Source organism: Bipolaris zeicola (genome assembly GCF_000523435.1).
Source record: "Bipolaris zeicola 26-R-13 unplaced genomic scaffold scaffold_108, whole genome shotgun sequence".
In the NCBI taxonomy this organism is placed as follows: Eukaryota; Fungi; Ascomycota; class Dothideomycetes; order Pleosporales; family Pleosporaceae; genus Bipolaris; species Bipolaris zeicola.
In genome coordinates, this window is record NW_006912157.1 from 20,353 (window position 1) to 33,656 (window position 13,304).

The window sequence follows — 13,304 nt, forward strand, 5'->3', positions numbered from 1 at the left end:
TCTGCTACAATCCATAACTCTACTACAACTGTTTTCAGTGATCCTGTAGGAGTTCCACCAGCGGAATGGAGCATGTCGTTTACCTATTCGGGCTTAGCCAGTGGAATTCCACAGCCAGCAATACCAGATGTAGTACTAATCGAGTTTAGCTTCCTCCCCGCCCACGAGCGAGCCAATAGAAATGACTTGTTCGTAGGGTTGCAGCGCCCAAGTGCATACCTAGATTACATGCGTCTGTTGGCGGACTAATTTTCGCATACAGTGAGCTGCGCCCAGGCATCGCTGACTCTGCAGAGAGATGTGCAGGTGAGTAAGGTGTTTTGTGCCAGCTCATGCGCAGCTTTTCTGCGGACAAAAGGCAGATGTCCGTTTTTGAGCGGGGACATGCCAGTCTAGAACTTGGCACCATAAGCACGTTACATCTTAAATTTAGACTATCCGTCGGCAGCTCGGGATAGTCGGCGATGACGCAGCATGTGCCGGCAAGGATGGTTGACAGACGTATATATACAAGGTGATTACAACCCTGCTGGATGAGATCATCAAGTCTGCTTTTGCGGACACCATACTCTACGCATGGAAATGTCTCGGAGGCCCAAGAAATGACGAGATACGTGGCAGTCGTGTTGTATGCTTCAGCAAAGTTCATGCTAGAGTTGCTGCCTTGGCGGCCATTGGCTCCCGTTATATGAACAACATCGGCTGCAGTACGAGTTTCGACGGATTTAAAATGGCCATCAGATCTCAGGGGTATCCAAGTGACATGCAGGGCACTTAAGGTTTTCCACTCTGAGGCACATGCCGAGGGATAAAATGTTGGTCTAGTTTGTACTTGGGGCCCAAGCCGACAATGGAGCCTCAATGATCCGCGCTAGTCCTTAGATTGGCCAGATGCGCAGACGAGTGGGGGCGGTGGTGCATGCTCGACACCCGGTGCAGCGGGGCTATTTCTTCCCCGTCCACCGACCCACGCCTCTGAAAACTTTAGGCATTGCGTAAAGGACCATCCTTCATTCTTGTACGGTCATGGCCGATACCAAGGGCGGCGCATTAGGCCACTCACCAGGCTCGACAGCCAAACAAACCGGAGGCCGCCCACGAGTGATTTCATCCTGTTTAACATGTCGACGAAGAAAAGTCAAATGCGATCATGTCCACCCTGTCTGTGGCTCTTGTACTCGAGGCAACCATGCTTGCACCTGGACTGATCAGGTCCCGGCGCCCACTGCTACTGGAAGGATATCCAAATCTACCCTAGCCACTGGCGCAAAGGGCGGAAGAAGTAATGATGTTCAAGCCCGGCTGGATCGACTCGAGTATCTACTGGAAAAGGCGGTCGCTGGACAGGGGACCAACTCGGTATCGTCTCTGCGCTCCAGCGTTGACTTTGAGAGAAAAGACACGGACGCTTCAACCCCGTCATCCAGCAGTCAGACTTCCCAGGGAGCCGGTATCACCTCTGACAATGGCGACGGGACGCTTTTGCTGAATGGTGGACAATCCCAGTTCGTCTCATCTCTGCATTTTGCATTGCTTGCTGACGAGGTAAGTAAGACGTTGCCATTTGTTGTCTCTCTGTAATCGTTCTTCAGCTGGAGCAAGCATGTGCTGACCCTTGTTAGATTCAAGACATCAAGGCTTTACTAGGCGATAAGACGGATGAGGAGAAGAAAGAAGTTCCACAAAGCAGTTTAGTCGATCTACTCTCACTGGGCCGCGCGGGCGCAGGCTCCAACCTTGAAAACTTACTACCTAGCACCCAAGAGCACCGCGATATCCTCTTGGACGTCTATTTCACCAATGTAGACCCCATGGTGAGGATCACGCATAGACCGACAGTGATGCGCAAATTCTTCACATATAACCGTGAAGCACATCCTATTGCCTACGCCATCTACTTCTCTGCTATCAATTCACTGCCTCCCAAAATTGTCCAGACCAGATTTGGTGATACCAAGGAAGCCCTTCTGGACCGATTCCAACTGGGCGTCGAAATCTCTCTCGCCAGAGAAAATTACCTAACAACATCCGATCTTGAAATATTCCAGGGCTTCGTACTATGGCTGACATGCATCACAAGAGAGGAAGACATGGGTAGGCTTATAGAGCATTTGTCGGTATACTAAGCTGACATGGAAATCAGGAAAAGCATGGGTGTTGGTTGGCATAGCTTTCCGTATCGCTCTGAATCAGGGATTACACCGAGATCCATCATTGTTTCCCACAGGATCAATGGACGCCCTCACTATTGAACAACGCCGCCGCATGTGGCATCAGCTTGGACACCTGGAGTTTCGTGCAGCTGAATGCAAGGGTCAAGAGCCAAGCATAACTGAAGATTTTTACACAACGCTTCTTCCCCGGAATATCGATGACGAAGAACTTGTCGATGGAGCGAGTCCAGGCGAGGCTCCATACAACGAGCAAAAGTTCACATCAATGACGTTTCAGCTGGTCCGATTCAACGGTGTGCGAGCGTTGAGGCGCATAGTCCAAAGCACATATCGTTTAGAGCGGCGAATGCTCGATTCTGGGCTTCACGGTACCTCTCGCCCGGACCCTGCACAGGAGTTGCGGGATCTTTATGATCAGATCAAAGTCATGCTCGATCAAGTACACGAAGAGACTCATCGGAAGTACTTGCAATTCCTCAACCCAGAAATACCAATGGAACGATTGACTTTGGGACTGGCTTCGCTACTCGAATGGCGCGCTTACTTGTTCTTCTGGCTCCGTATGCCGCGTGCGTACCGTGATGACGTCTTCTCCGATGACATTCGCAGATCGTACGTATCTTCAGTTGATTATGTCTTGTTGAGAACTAGTAGAGACTAACGATTTAGGATATTTGAAAAATCTGTCAACTGCGTAGAGACGATCAATGGAGCAGCTGCGGATGTTGACGCCGCTCGCTTCCAGTGGCACATTGGTATACAGACCCACTTCTCGTATTTTTCAAGGCTAACAAATCAAGGCGCCATTGCTTCGTTCCAAGCTATCATGCACATCTTGTCCGAGCTACGCAAACCCCTGTTCGATGCCCCAGATCGGCAACGAGCCTTGAGAGCGCTGCAAATGTCGCGCATTCTTCGAGCAAACAACAACGCCAAGGCATGGCAGGCTGTCAAGAACATGATTGACAAGGCCGTAGCCGAGCACACCCTTTCGCCTAGGTCCCAAAATCAACCCTTGAATCCGTACATGAGCCAGCCTACACCCGCGTCTGCGACTATGCCTGGTCCAACGTCTACATCCACGTCGACGTCTACGCCTGTATCTACGCCCATGTCTGCAACTATGCCTACCCTTCCATTGGGCCCTATGCCAAACAGCAACACAGGACCATATCAAGCAATGGGGGAAATACCTGCTTATGCTTACCAACCCAGTTCCATGACGTTCAATCAACCGACACTACTGCCACAGTCTCAGCCGCTTCCCCAACCGCCGCCAGTACAATCTCAACCTGACATGATGGATTCGACATCAAATTTCCAAAACCGTGCACCGGTCTGGGACGACATCAATATAAACAACATTAACAATATCGTTGGAGATATGCAACCAACTACCAACGTCATCCCTGAATTCGATTTTGTAAGTCTCACAATGTAATCTGGTGAAAAAGGATATGATTACTGACCAAAACAGGGTTTCTGGGGTGACCCCTTCAATTACGAGAACGAGCCTGTTGCAATGCCAATGCAAGATGGCTATTTTCCCCAATGGACAGCAGGAGTCTGAACTACGTTAGCGAATGACATACAACCTTTTTCTTCTGCTTTTCCGACCGTATGCAATAGCAAGCATCATGAGCTTGGCAGATCGTATTCCAGATTAAGGCTCCGCTTAGCTCCTGTTGGCAGTGGTCTTTTCAAGAGTCCCACGCTAAACAGTACGGCGAATTGGATTACCGTCCCAGCTGGCTGGCCATCCTATGATACGCCTTTCCAAACTTCACGCTACAGAGCCCACCCATGTAGCCATGGACACGTCGTTGCATCAGCGGGAAGAAAGTCAACAAGTGGAATACGAGACCAGAACACATGATATCTACTCTCCGGCTCTCAACCCATATCCAGTGCTAGCAAAAATAAGGTTGGTCACCGGGGAGTCCAGTTCACAGCGGGGAGGAGAACGTCGAGAAGACGTAGACGAGTTCTCGGCGTCACCAAGAAGCACTACGCATGCTAGAGGAAGAACTCACACCGCAATTTTCTACAGTAAGACAGCTGTAATTGTAACAGGCTCGGCTATAGGGGGACCGAGCATTCGACCAAACATGGGATTTCTTTTCCAGACAACTCCCTATTTTGGAGTCAGCGTATATAACTTTTATGTTGCAAATACCAAATTTGCCATTCAATCAGACGAATTAGAATATCAAGAATATATATTTTTTCTGCTACCATCACCATTTCTAACCTCCCACTATGTACACTTTCTTAACTTGGTGTTTTGAGCGTCTTAACGTATACTACATGGTACTTTGGATATTCTTCGTATTTTGCGTGCACAATACACTTAATCCCTACACCTCTTTTAACTCTTAAAAACCCCAGCATTGAAAGAAAAAAAAACCCCTAAAGTTCCAAACCTCCAGTATATACCACTCACTCGACCTGGATACCGCATCACAATGCATACATGCTGCAATCCAATCCATCTCCCCCAAGCACCCCTTTCCTTCAAAATAGTCGATACACAGGTAATAAAAAACAAAAAACCTATCTCGCATCTCAACCCCCCACTTTCCAAAATTTCCAATTTGCCCTTGGTCCAAAGAAGTGAATCATGTTGGTTGTGTGGATACAGATTACACGACGTAAGAAAGAGGTGTGATATAAGAAATGAGCGGGATAAATGTAAGAGGGTGAACTGGTACGAGTACGGAGATGAGGAATGTTGGGGTTTGGAATAGTTACGACGTTTGGTATGGGGTTAATATGGGAGGAGATGGCAGAGACGGCAGTGTGCATGTTTGATAGAAGAGGTGGAATTTACTAATCTAATGGATGAAACTTAATTCATGTTTGAGATAGGACTTTACTCTTGGTCTTATGGTTAGAGTTTAGAGTGGACTACTCCCCATGGACGACAAACACAATGCTGACTAACATTGTCTATCTCTTTCCTTTCCTTTCTTTTTGTCAATACACCCCGCAATAACGTTCACAATACGCATAGTCAAAAGGCGAACAAAAGAATTAAGGGATAGGCTGAAAAGTTTCATTAGTGTTGTACAAGATAACAGTAAGCTCCTATCCGGGGGGTTCCGAAATTTGACAGTCCAAGATACCAGCAGCGACTTCTAAATAATCTAGACACCACATGGCACTATGCGAATCATGCAACCAGCCTACTCATCCTTGACACCACCGCGTCCAGCGCGCTCAGCAGCCTCAATGCTCTTCTTGTCCGTCTTAATCTCACCAGCACCCATACCCATCATACCGCCAGCAGCCTTCCATGGCCTGGCCAGGTCACCAGTTGCCGGCTGTCCGAACAAATGAACCTTGACGAGGTTTCCCTCGAACGCGCCCTTGAGGGGGATGATGGACTGGATGAGGAGCGGGTTGGTGTATTTGAAGTAAAGGTGCATAACGCACATCATGCCGACACCCATGGCCTGGGCCTTGAAGAGCTCGCGCAGCTTGCCGAGATCGTACGCCTTGACGGTTGTAGCGACGAATTTGGGTTCCTCGCCGGATCCCATTGGCGCGGGCTCGACGTATTTGACGACGGTCATGTCTGCGCCACGTGTGTTAGCCTCTTTCCTCCTTATCAAAAGTGTTTGCGACTGTGGAGCGACGCACCATTCTTCTTGTTGATCTGCGTCTGGACGTAGAGGTAGATGCCCGCGATGATCAGGTTGGAGACAATGTAGAGTGCGCGCACGCCGTTGAGTACGTTGGGGTCATCAAACGGAATCTTTTTTGAGATTTGCATGAATCCCCTGCATATGTGTTAGATTTCTGATCTGCTGCGGGTGCGAAAAGGCTAGAGAGGAGCATACAGGATGATGACCAGGTTGGAACTGCGGCGAGGATTAGCAAACTGTCTTCAACAGCCTCGGAGGCCGGGGATGCATACATTTGTGGGTTGATAGCCATTGTGAGAGTTGGGGTGAATGAATCGAGGTGGCTAGGTAAGGAGCGCTTCGGCAGAGGATTATAAAAAGTCCTAGAAGAGAGGTGAGGTGTTGTGGCGCGAAACGTGGGAGAGAAGCCGAAGGGATGAGCGGGCGACTTTTGTGGTGGGCGAGGATAACCCTAGCGCGACCCAAGAGGCCAGGTTGCCGGCGGCGGGTTAACCTCAATTGGATTTCACCCTTCTAGGCTCGTCCAAAGTCTTCTCAGAACACATTCCTAGTTCACAACAGTATAGCGATAGTTTCCTTCGGTACAGCAGGTTTCACAAGTGCAGCAAAAAATATCGAGGTCTGGCAGTCTGCCAGCGCTCTGGCTCTACTTGAATTTAGGGTATCTTATCTATAATAGTCCTGTGGATGTGTATGCAAACCGATGCCTATTTGACACCCTTGGTACCCAATCCACATGAACCCATGTTTGTTCCCGAACGCCACGCTAAAATATCAAAAACTCCGGTGTCAACCTCATAGCCACCCCTGTCCCAATGCAACCAATGCCAACCAATAACCAGACCTTGTAGCAATCACATTACAACGCATTCGCGATCCGGCCTATTCTTTCCCTTTGACTTACCTTTGTCCAGGACCGCACCAGGCTCTCTACTCTTGCTCCTCATCCGGTCCTTCTTCTCTTTTTTGCTCTTGCTTCGTGAAATTCCAGATTCTTTCTTCTCTTTGACCGGAGACGGTGATTTTTGGCTGCCCTCAGGGCTTATGGCCTTGTCAGTTACAACACTAGGTTCATCGCCAGTACTAATAACCTCTGTCGTGATCAACTTGTTATTGCTGCCCCGGCCTGTCAGCCGCGACAGAGTAATGGACAATCGATTCTCGCCACTTGGACTACCCGGCCGACTTTTGCCAGCGCCGGACATCCATATACGTGAGCCGCGTCGGGAAACAGATACGAAGCCGGTCTTATCTTCAGCTGGGGTTGTCGGTTGGGTTCGTCCACGAAGGCTCCCTTCGCCGTCGTCAATGGTTATGCTGGTCCGCCAATTACTGGAAGTGCTGTTCCGACTGGCTGGCTCGTCCGTGCGATTTGGTTCAGTATGCGCATCAGGCACGCTAATCTTTTCCCAGTCGCCAGTAGTATCGACATCTGTTGCAGTAGTAGAGGGCACAGAGGCCAGCGTTTCACGGGATGGATCTGCAGACGGGATTCTGGACTGCGCCTCTGCGTAGGTTGGGGGATCACCTCTGGAAGCCAGTTCTTCATCAATAGGTTGTACTTGGTAGAACAAGAGATACGGCGACTCTTCGCGCAGAGCTTGCTCAATGTCGACCTCGGTGACTCGTTGATTTGAAAGATCGTCGAACCGTAGCCATTTCGCTTCTTCTTCGTCAGATTCGGAATTAGCAGTTCCGGGCCTCCCATGAGCATTGGCACGAACAAGTGCAACGTAATGACCAGAATCCACTGATACACCTCGATGGCAGACGACCGATTGTAGCACTAGCTTGAAATTGCCGAATAATGGACCCTCTTCTTTCATTCTTTCGTCGGAAATGAAATGGGGCAAGCCAATGTCAAGTGGAATGTCGATATATGTATCGAGGCGCTTTGGGGTGCCATTTGGGTTCATAGTGTATCGCTTCAGACATATTCCGAGAACAGGGCGTTTTGCAGAGAAATGCGCTGCAACCTGCGCATCCGACCTTGGTACGTTGTCCGTGTACCATGCTACCAAAATTGTTAGCACCACATATATTGGCGGCAAAATTCGACTTACGAATTAGACTGAAAAACTGCCATGCTGGCATGAGAATCTCCTTCTTAAGTAGAGAAGCTGAGCGGGGTCGACCGCCAGAGCTGTTGTCTAGCATATCCTCGACATGCTTCTTCTCGTCGAACGTTTGGGCTTCAGGAGGCTGGCGCAAGTAGCGCTTACCGAAGATGCTATCAGCACGGCGACGGCCTTCTAGCTCAGGTCGAACTGGTGCCAAAGGGGTTGTAGGCTCCAGCGATATGGGAGATGAGACAATTGGAGTCATTGGCGTGTCCATCTCTGCAGTTTCGATGTGTATCGACTCGTTTTTCTCAGAATCTTTGCCTGTGAATTCATCCCTGGTTGATCTTATGGTGGCAATCGTGTTTTGCCGTTGCAGGTAGCGCTTCACCTCGATTCTGTTGTTGAAATAGGTCTCTAAGCAGTCCTCGAGCGTAACGATACGACCTTCTTCTGGTTCTGGGATAGCAACTTCCAGGAGTCGTTCGTTTACAAACTTGTGGTCGTCTTCTTTATCTTCGCGCCCAGTATGATAAATGTCCATCTTTAGGGTAAGGAGTGGCAGTTCAAGTGCGCCTGTGATGAATGTAAAAGCTTCGGATGCGTCCTGCTGCCGCACCTGCGCCGCATCTTCCCAGCCACATCGTGCGAGCGAATCCTGAAGATGCTTTGTCTGTGATGGTCATTAGTTACGAAAGTGACGGTGGTGCGGATAGACCATACCAGGTCGACTCTGATAAGCTGGCCTGTGCGCAACAGGTTCACCCATAGTCTCAAGACAGCGGCCAGTTTCTTCCGGGGCTCATCCTCAAAATTGTCATACAACATGGCTTCAAAGCTATCAAGACGCGCAAACATGGCAAAGAGGAGCGCATCTAGATAGCATGTCACCATGTTCCGATTGATGGCGCCCAGCATGGGAACGTTGGGGTTGTAGTCCTTCAGTTCGCCCTCGAGCGATTCGTTGGCAAGGACTAAGAGATCGTAGGCCTTGTCGAGGTCATCCGGGTACCAAGCGAGGGCGTGTTCGGCTTGTTCCTCTGCCATTTTTGTTATGCCTGAACCGTGGAGCCGGGTAAGCAGCATCTTGACCTGTACATGGTCAATGAGAGTGCGTGCAGTCGTGTCTCTTGACGTACTTTTTTCTCGGCATGGTCGTTTGCGGGCGGCCTGGGCCCTTCGCTGGTGAATATTCTGTAGAGATCGAGCGGAGTATCTTGGGCTTGAGACTGGAGAGACATATGGTCAGAAGAGGGGGTGAGAGGGTCTTGAATGGTAGTGGGTGAGTGAAGAGGTCGACCTGGCGCTGAAGTGTGCAGTAATAGAAGACTGTCGCCTAGAGAATGCGACAATACAAATGGGAGCTTATGATACAGTGTCTGAACACCAGCCGACAGTCGCCGCCGGGGGCTCGTCCGGGGAGGCGACGGCAGACGGACGGTGCAGCATGGCGCAGGGGCGGGGGAGTCGAGCAAGCAAATAGAAGCGAAAGAGGACGGGCGTACTTTTGATTTTGCGTGTTTGGAGGCGCGCTTTTCGCCGTGCTTGTCACGCCGGCTAAGAAATCGCGAGACGCCGTTCATGATGGCGGAGGTGGTAGGCAATGGGAGAATGCATGCAGAAGAAGGGTGGGTGGTGGTGGTGAATGTGGAGGTTGACAGGGTGATGGATAAGTCGCGGGGCAGACGGGCTTGATGCCAGTTAGAGGAAGGAACAGACGAGGCGCAGCCAAGGAACGGGATGACGCCGTGCCGCGGGACGCAGGCAACGACGAAGCAGCACGGCGAGTGGCGGCATAGGAAGAAGCACAAGGAGACAAAGAAGCACCAGACATGGTCGAGTGTACCAGCGACCGTCAGCCGCGCAGGAGCTGGTGGCCGTTATCGTAGCCAGGTGCCTCTAGGTGGGGCTGCCCTATTGGCTACCAGAGCGGGCCCTAGCTGGCTGGCGGTACGATTATGTAGGCGATCCCTGCAGTCTTCATCGTCTAGCGTATAGCGTATAGCGCATGGCCTGGAAAAGTCCGCTGGAGACTTGACATGGGCCATGCTGCTGCTATCACGGACGACAATCACCCACCACGCCTTCTCCCGACGTCGTCATGGCCATGCGTGACCTGCCGCTGCGCATCGCCGTGGCCTTGGGAAACTCCGCCAGACCGGCTTTCCGCCCCGCCCTGCCCGCCCTGCCCGCCCTCGCCCGCAATGCCTCGTCCCAAGCACTCGCAGAAATTGAGGACGCATCCTCCCTCCACACGCCACCACCGCCAGCAGATCTGGTCAAGGATTTCGACCCGGTAGCGAGGAGTCGGCTGCGGAGGAGAGGGAACAAGCAGCTGCCGCCTAGCAGGTACCGTGTCCCCGCCGCATGACCAAGGAATCCCTCCTCACCCATCACAGGTACCAATATCGCTCGCCCAAGTACTATCGCGGTCCACTCCACCCTCACCAGCCCCCGCCAGAGTCAGATCCCGCATCGCGACTCTTCCAGCCGGGGCCCTTCAGTCTGTCGCGCCTCGAGCAAACGTACCAGAGCAAAATCGCCTCAGACCTGCTCACCCTCACATACCAGCACTATCCCCCAGGCTACCGGGCCCCCAAGACCGAACAGCGGTTGCGCGAATGGACTGGCGACTCGCCCTACTTCAAGAATCGCCCACTGCGGCCCCCGCGAGGCAAGGGTGAAGTCCTCCGCCTGCTCCAAGAACCCCGCACATTCCGCAATGTGCCCAAAATCACAAAGGTCGTCGTACATTCCATGGTGCCAGAAGCCCAAGAGAACAGCGGAAATTTGCATGTTGCCGGCATGGTGCTGCAAGCCATTAGCAATGTGCGAGCAATTTCGCACAAGGCAAGGCACAACGTAGTCGGCTGGGGACTGCGAAAGGGCAGATATGTCGCAGTCACCTCTACCATGGAACAGGAAGACGCCGACAATTTTTTGGCCAAGCTGATCGACGTGGTGCTGCCGAGGATCAAGGAGTGGAAGGGCGTGCCCGGTTCATCTGGTGATGGACACGGCAATATGAGCTTTGGTCTTACCCCGGACCAAGTTGCCCTCTTTCCCGAGATCGAGGTCAACTATGACGCGTGAGTCTCCTGCTGTACCTGCCGCGGTCGAGTCACCTTGTACTGACACAACCTAGCTATCCTCCCAAGATGATTCCCGGTTGCCATATTACCATCCAAACCGATGCCACCAGCAACAAAGACGCCCGTCTCCTTCTTCAAGCCATTGGTATTCCATTTTACGGAAAACTTAACGACTAGATGCAGGTCTATTCCCGGCCGTGTACAAGACATGTAGTAAATGTAAAATACAGCCATGCTGGCTGCCACACGAAATTCATTCCGCAATCCTCTTGACCACTGTGATGAGCCAGACTTCCATTTGAGTCTCCTACTGGACATTTGAAAATTGACTAGTCCACCGAGATTTTTTCGTCCTAGCCAATTTGAAGCTGATTGCAAGAGAACGTCGATCCGGCCATTGCGCACGGATTCTGAACAACTTGAGATGTGATACTTGAAGCGTTACAGCGCAGTTCGTGGACACTTGACATGTTGTTGATGGAATGTGCTATTAACTTCCGATGAAGTTGAAAATACAGACAATTCTTGCAGATACTAAAGACCTCGGCACATTGGCAATCGGACAGTGGGTGCATCCAGCCGGTGCAGCTCTGCGGCCGTAGACAAACGAGTTATTTTCGTGATGTTGTCGGGCGCGGACGGACCCTGGCACGAGATTTTAGGGTTGGCCAAGCTCCTCCACCGAAGAACCCCCGGCGTGTCGCAGCTTCTCCCAGACTGTCAACCACCACCAAATCAATCCCGCGATACCCTCTCACTACCCCAGATTTGCTCTCGTGGCCACTCATCAGTCACGATGCAGTCTATCCGACAACCCCTGCGCTCTGCGCTATCAAAGGCCGCAACCAGGCAGTATGCGACCGCTTCCTCGCAGTATGCCGAGACGATTAAGAACCTTCGCATCAACAGCGACACAAAGGTTCTGTTCCAGGGTTTCACTGGAAAGCAGGGAACGTAAGTAGGAACAGAAGAGGCTGAAGCAAAAGGTAACACTAACACACGGGCAGCTTCCACGCACAGCAGGCAATTGAATACGGTATGCGACTAGCCAAAAGGCCATTTTGATATTGCGGGGGACAGGTCTGACACTTTGTTAGGCACAAAGGTTGTTGGAGGCACAAACCCCAAGAAGGCCGGCACCCAGCATCTCGGACTGCCCGTCTTCAAGAATGTGGCAGATGCTATGAAGGAGACCCAAGCTACCGCTACTGCCATCTTCGTTCCGTACGCTTCACCCGCCTACGACTCGTGTCGCCTTTGAAACCTAACCACGCTGCAGCCCACCGGTCGCTGCCGCGAGTATCGAAGAGGCTATTGCCGCCGAGGTTCCTCTGATTGTGACGTAGGTATACATATGGAAACTGAGGTACATGGAAACTTACAATAAACAGTATCACTGAGGGAATTCCCCAACACGGTACGTATGAGCAAGTCTTTCAGGAAAAACTCAGTGACTGACGGAAGTAGACATGGTGCGCATCACAGATATGCTCAAGTCCCAGAGCAAGTCTCGCATGGTCGGCCCTAACTGCCCCGGTATCATTGCTCCCGTATGTCCCCCATCCACCCACCCACGTACCTGGATAGCCTTCTGACTTTACTAGGGTCAATGCAAGATTGGTATCATGCCTGGATTCATTCACAAGCGCGGCCGCGTTGGTATCGTCTCTCGTTCCGGAACTCTTACCTACGAAGCTGTCAACCAGACTACCCAAGCCGGCCTTGGTCAGTCCCTCGTTGTTGGTATTGGTGGTGACCCCTTCTCTGGTACCAACTTCATTGACTGCCTGAACGTCTTCCTCAAGGATGAAGAGACCGACGGTATCATCATGATTGGTGAGATTGGTGGTTCTGCTGAGGAGGACGCTGCCGACTTCCTGAAGGAGTACAACACCGCCAACAAGCCTGTTGTTAGCTTCATTGCTGGTATCTCTGCCCCACCAGGCAGGAGAATGGGTCACGCTGGTGCCATTGTCAGCGGTGGTAAGGGTGATGCCAACTCCAAGATCACCGCACTTGAGGCCGCCGGTGTTACTGTCGAGCGCTCCCCTGCCAAGCTCGGAGCCACTCTGTACGACCAGTTCGTCAAGCGCGACCTGATATAGGAGGAAATTGTAATGTTTCATTAAACTCTCAAGGTGTGCAGGCTTACGAATTGTGGTAGCCGCATGGAGGTCTATTGTACATTGTAGTTGAAGCAATTGAAATCATCTCGCATCTAGATGTATCATCTGGTCGTGCAGATGTCTGTATCATTTTCTCAGAGACTTATGGATTGAAACGTTGATTCACAAAATACCTCCGTCCCTCTTTTCACATGCACATTCAAAC

At 51.3% G+C, this 13,304-nt stretch overlaps 5 protein-coding genes across 5 annotated transcripts; 3 read left to right on the forward strand and 2 right to left on the reverse strand.

Moving 5' to 3' along the window:
- Positions 1-1,026: 1,026 nt before the first annotated feature.
- Positions 1,027-3,744, forward strand: COCCADRAFT_6212 (uncharacterized protein; the record flags this gene model as incomplete). The annotated part of the gene is made up of 6 exons (XM_007715503.1): positions 1,027-1,545; positions 1,623-2,094; positions 2,144-2,786; positions 2,844-2,929; positions 2,975-3,597; positions 3,652-3,744. The coding sequence occupies 6 exons, from the start codon at positions 1,027-1,029 to the stop codon at positions 3,742-3,744; spliced, it is 2,436 nt and encodes an 811-aa protein (XP_007713693.1).
- A 1,615-nt stretch (positions 3,745-5,359) lies between these two features.
- Positions 5,360-6,113, reverse strand: COCCADRAFT_38000 (uncharacterized protein; the record flags this gene model as incomplete). Its single annotated transcript, XM_007715521.1, has 4 exons — positions 5,360-5,751; positions 5,817-5,956; positions 6,017-6,037; positions 6,094-6,113. 4 exons carry the CDS (start codon positions 6,111-6,113, stop codon positions 5,360-5,362), a joined length of 573 nt encoding a protein of 190 aa, XP_007713711.1.
- A 562-nt stretch (positions 6,114-6,675) lies between these two features.
- On the reverse strand, positions 6,676-9,464 carry COCCADRAFT_6214 (uncharacterized protein; the record flags this gene model as incomplete). The annotated part of the gene is made up of 4 exons (XM_007715504.1): positions 6,676-7,835; positions 7,885-8,554; positions 8,605-8,973; positions 9,021-9,464. 4 exons carry the CDS (start codon positions 9,462-9,464, stop codon positions 6,676-6,678), a joined length of 2,643 nt encoding a protein of 880 aa, XP_007713694.1.
- A 518-nt stretch (positions 9,465-9,982) lies between these two features.
- Positions 9,983-11,150, forward strand: COCCADRAFT_38002 (uncharacterized protein; the record flags this gene model as incomplete). The annotated part of the gene is made up of 3 exons (XM_007715522.1): positions 9,983-10,230; positions 10,281-10,970; positions 11,027-11,150. 3 exons carry the CDS (start codon positions 9,983-9,985, stop codon positions 11,148-11,150), a joined length of 1,062 nt encoding a protein of 353 aa, XP_007713712.1.
- A 619-nt stretch (positions 11,151-11,769) lies between these two features.
- On the forward strand, positions 11,770-13,078 carry COCCADRAFT_99886 (uncharacterized protein; the record flags this gene model as incomplete). Its single annotated transcript, XM_007715523.1, has 7 exons — positions 11,770-11,927; positions 11,981-12,009; positions 12,071-12,197; positions 12,253-12,315; positions 12,365-12,390; positions 12,438-12,523; positions 12,578-13,078. 7 exons carry the CDS (start codon positions 11,770-11,772, stop codon positions 13,076-13,078), a joined length of 990 nt encoding a protein of 329 aa, XP_007713713.1.
- Between the last annotated feature and the right edge of the window lie 226 nt (positions 13,079-13,304).